The sequence below is a fragment of the Charadrius vociferus genome, unplaced genomic scaffold (genome assembly GCF_000708025.1).
Source record: "Charadrius vociferus isolate BGI_N301 unplaced genomic scaffold, ASM70802v2 scaffold531, whole genome shotgun sequence".
Classification (NCBI taxonomy): domain Eukaryota; kingdom Metazoa; phylum Chordata; class Aves; order Charadriiformes; family Charadriidae; genus Charadrius; species Charadrius vociferus.
Window position 1 is genome coordinate 110,148 of NW_009646624.1, and position 4,730 is coordinate 114,877.

Consider the following 4,730-nt stretch of genomic DNA (forward strand, 5'->3'; position numbering starts at 1 on the left):
CCATTATTTAAGGGAGGGAGCCTCAGATTTTCAAGCATGTGGAACAGTCCTACGATGTGCTGTAGGTGTCAAAGCACGATCACAGGTTTTTTTCATTTATTCACCATACAGGCAAGAGCAATACCATTTCCTTTAAAAGCAAGTCTCCACTATAACACCTTGATCTTCAACAAAGCAGGTGTGATTCAAAACCCAAGTCAAGTCAGCTTTCTAGGGATTCCTTCAACGAGAGGGGCAAGACGGTCTCTCATCTGTGGGCTGATCTGGGTTTGGATCAATCTAACCAAAAGAAAAAAAAAAACCAAAGAAACAAAAAAAAAAAACCCAAACAAAAACAACCCCCAAAAGCCACAACAACCCAGTGCATTTTAGAATTAACTGCTAGAAATAAACTTGTGAGTTTGGATTTTGAAGACAGTTACAACAATACATGGCATTCCCAGTCCAAAAGATATTGAAATAATTGCAACACTTCTAGTGAGACAATACTTTGGATAAAAATTAATAGAAATATTAATATTGAATACAGTAAAAGACTTTCAGCTACAGGTTGATAGCAATTTAAGGATAAGCATGAATAACTAATATAAAACTTTATAAATTTCTGCTTTACTAGCACAGAAGTCTTGAATTATGATATATACAAAAAAAGATGAATTAACACATATCACTAGAACTGTAATTTAAGAAATATTTAATTGATTTGAGAAAAGTACAGAAGTTTTGCTTGAAAAGGCAGAAAGTTATCAATAAAAAAAAGCATTCTACTTTTTAAATTAAAAGCAGTTAATCCTCAAATATCCTATTGGATGTTTCAAAAGTTCATGTGTTCTAAACCTTACCTCTTTTTCCTTTCTATAGGAAAAAGAAGGTGTACAGCCTAACTTAGGTCTCAAAAACTGGATGGTAAGAATAGTTTAAGTGTATAGTGCATTTTTTAGACAACATTACATCAATTAACTTCATATAGCTTTTTTTTTTAAAAAAAAAAAAAAAGAAGAATAAATGCTTCTTTCTAAATATTAAAGTACCTAAAAAGAAAAGGACTCGGGCATTGTACTCTGGAGGTAAGCTATAGCAGAGTTTTCAGGAAAGCGTCTAGCACAGAAAAAACACCCCTCTGCCTGGTCATTAGCATAGTAGTGTTTTAAGGCTGGGTTAAGGCTGGGGCAGGGAATCGTGCTACATAATGCTATTTTCCTGAAGTGGGTGAATTCAGGCAAAATTTGGACAGAGGACATGTTTTCTTTCTTTTGTCCTATATCATTGCTTTTTCTTGAAAAACATAAACATGAAAAGCTTTGAAATTTTCATCTCATTCATGGTTATTCATTTTTAGTTCTGTAAAGGCCAAAAATGTTGAAGAACTGTGTACTTCAGAAAACTTAAGTCAGCAATGAATACCAGTATGTCACTTTTCTACATGAAGCTTCTGAAAGCCCGACATCCACAGAACTTAAACACACAAGCAGGCAAAACAGTTTAGCGGGTGCTATAAAATGTTAGGAAACAGTAGAGATGAAGAGTTGAAACCTTATTTTTTTGTTTTTAATACAAATTTTTGTTGAAAAAACAAATGTTGTTAAAATGGTAAACAACACTTTGAAATTTTCCAGAAAGTATTAGACTAGGGAAGAGCGCTGTCGAGGAAAATTACCTTCCAGGTCTGCAGCTCCAGGAAATAGCATGATAGAGAAGCCAAGACACCCCACAGAGCACCTTTTAAATTTAAGGTTGCAGAGTTTATGTTAAAAATAAAGAATAATCCATTGTGTAAAACAGGCATGGAAAACGCTTGATGTAAGTCATCTGCATCTTACAAAAATCCTCCCCAACAACAACTTACTCCATTTTCATCATTTTAATGGTTTTCTCCTAATTTTAGCCAGTAGAAACAGCTTCCTAAACTTGTTCCACAAGACAAAACACACCCCCACAACAGACACAAAGAATACATGAATCATCATATTCTGACAAATATACCTACTTCTGAATATAGGGGTGGAGGCAGAAAACGGAACTCCTGGATGTATGCAAATAACGGTCCTTGAAATGCTCTCTCAAAATCATCAAAAGCAGCTGTAGATGCAAGGCTGGACTGTCTGTTTTCCTCTGTGACCACTTCTGCATAGCTAGGAGGTGCTGAAAGGAGAAGGTACATGCAGTTCAAACAAGTTCTTATGTATGTCAAAATATATAACACGATAAATATTAAACTTTAATCACCAGCAGGTAGGTAGCTTCTTAAAAATTGTTAAACAACAAAAAAAAAAGACTAAACTATTTCATTTTATTCTAATAATCTTATGTTCAAAACCAGGCTGATCACTGTTTACTGTGGCTTAATTATCCCCTTAAAATTTAAAGCATACCAAAGATAAAATATTTCTGCAATGATCTGTCATTCCTGCCTGTACAGTCCTCTGACCTCCAGAAGGCTCCAGGTTTAAGATTTGTATTTTAAAAAGCCCAGGATATTAGATACATGAAAACAGAAGGAAGGAAATACATAATTATTTCTTTAGCCAGAAGAGATCTCCCACAGAAAAGAATACTATCTTTTCATAAAGCCTTGGCTACTAAGGCTGATGAGAGACCTCAGAAATTGCTATTATGGGTTGCAATGCCTTATAACCAAGGATGCGAGAGATGGAAATAATGAAGTTGTGCACAGATACAATGGCAACCTGTGCTTTCATTTCTGCCACCCCCCAGGGCAGCTGCATTTCACTGCCTGTCCTCGAGAAAGAAAGGCAGGGAGGGAAGAAACTCTGTTCTTCTACATAAGACAAGAAGGAAGCAAGAAAACATCCACAACAGATTTCATATAGGCTTTATTATGAAAGGCTGTAATATGACTCTGTTTGCAAGACCATAATGAATAAAGCAGACAAAAATCAAAACAGACCAACAAAATGATTTGGATTTGTATTGTTGTCATGGTTTAGCCTTGCCCACCAAAGAACCACGTGGTCGCTCATTCACTTCACCCACCGCAGCAGAATGGAGAAAGAAGCAAAAGAAAAAGGCATAACTTGCAGGTCAAAAAAAGGCAGTTTTACAGAAAAGCAAAGGAAAGAGAAAAACAACAACAATAGCACTTATAAAGGATTATACAAAACACAGTTAATGTACAACCACTCACAGACTGGAATCCGTGAAGCCCAGCCCACTCCCCAGTGGCAGTTCGCGCCCACTCCCCACCAGCTCCCATAGCTATATACTGAGCATATCAAATATCCCTTTGGCTAGTTCAGGTCAGCTGTCCTGGCCGAGTCCTGTTCCAGCTTCTTGTGAAAATTAACCATATCCCAGCCAAAACCAGGACATTATTCACCCCTTATTCTAGACCATCTACATCATGCCCAGATCTTACACTTTCCAATTAATCACCACCACTTTTCCCTGTCTGTGATATCTATATGCATGTATAGATATATAAGCATCATTCCCTTAGTCAATGGGCCAACACTCTAAAAACGTTTGTTGAGTTTATTTAATCCATGACTTTGGGCTCCATCCATTCTCTCAGGGCAGGAAAGATGATGTACAGTGCTGGACTGTTGCATGCTGTACTCAGAGCTCACAGCTGGTCTATCTGGCATGGCCTATGTCCACAGTCTGTAGGTTGAAGATGTTGATCGAGAAAGTTGCTGTGCACCAGTTGCTGAAGCCAGTTCTGGTCCCATCACTGCTGCACTTCACTCAGTTTCAAAGTCAATCAGTGATCAGTTTGGGTGATTCTTACTGTAGCACCATTGATAGGGCATATGACAATTGCATGACAGAGTGGCAGGGTTACTTCACAGTTAACGTAACAAAATTTGATTTCTTGACTATTCTCACCCAAAATCAAATCCCCATGAGGTACACATCTGAGCGATGAGTTTGCCTTTGCCTGAGGCAGGACTAACCAAGACTGTCTCGCCTAACATATTCTTTGTGTATACTACAAGGACTTTATCACCTTCCACAGTACATGAAAGTTTTGACTGGGCAGGGCCAGCTTGATTGGTAGATCCCCTGCTGCTAACTAACCAGGTTGCTTTTCCTAAATGCATATCCTAGTCTTTGAAGGTTCCACCACCTATCGCTCTCAGCATAAGTTTCAGCAGTCCACTGTATTGTTCAATTTTTTGCAGAAGCTGGTACATGATATGGGACTTGATATACTCACTCAATGCCATGCTCTTTAACCTAGGTGTCTATGCGGCTGTTTCAGAAATGAGTCCCGTTCTCTGACTCAATTCTCTCCAGGGTGCCATGTCACCATAAGACTTGCTTTTCAAGGCCCAAGACAGCGTTCCAGGCAGTGGCATGGGGCACAGGATGTTTCTAGAGCGCTAGCAATTGCTTTGGCAGGTTTGGGGGAGTGTAATATAAATATGGAGAGGCGTGTGTCGTGGTTTGGGCCAGGAAGAAAGACCCACGCAGCCGCTCGCACAACTCCCACAGTCGTGGAAAAAAAGAAATATGACAGGGCCAAACTCGTGAGTTAAAAGAGTGCAATTTAACAGAACAGCAAAAGGAAAAGACAAAAACGCGATTACAGTACCGCTGCGAAGCGCACCGACCGGACCCACACCGCCGCAGCCCACCCCTGAGTGGCGACTCCTCTCCTCGCCCCAGTTAGCTCTTCTTATAGCTCGGGCATGGGTCACATGGGATGGAATACCTGCCCCCTGCCGGCTCCTGGGGAGATTAACCCCATCCCTGCCGGAACCAGGACA

At 39.6% G+C, this 4,730-nt stretch overlaps 1 protein-coding gene across 1 annotated transcript in view; it reads right to left on the reverse strand.

Annotated features, from left to right (window-relative positions):
* Positions 1–222: 222 nt before the first annotated feature.
* Positions 223–4,730, reverse strand: part of LOC104289133 (arrestin domain-containing protein 3-like) — a 29,776-nt gene continuing 25,268 nt past the window's right edge. The window contains exons 7-8 of the mRNA XM_009888042.1: positions 1,988–2,142; positions 223–279 (exon numbers count right to left, since the gene is read on the reverse strand). Coding sequence (XP_009886344.1) covers positions 223–279; positions 1,988–2,142 — 212 coding nt within the window. The remainder of the gene's footprint in view (positions 280–1,987; positions 2,143–4,730) is intronic.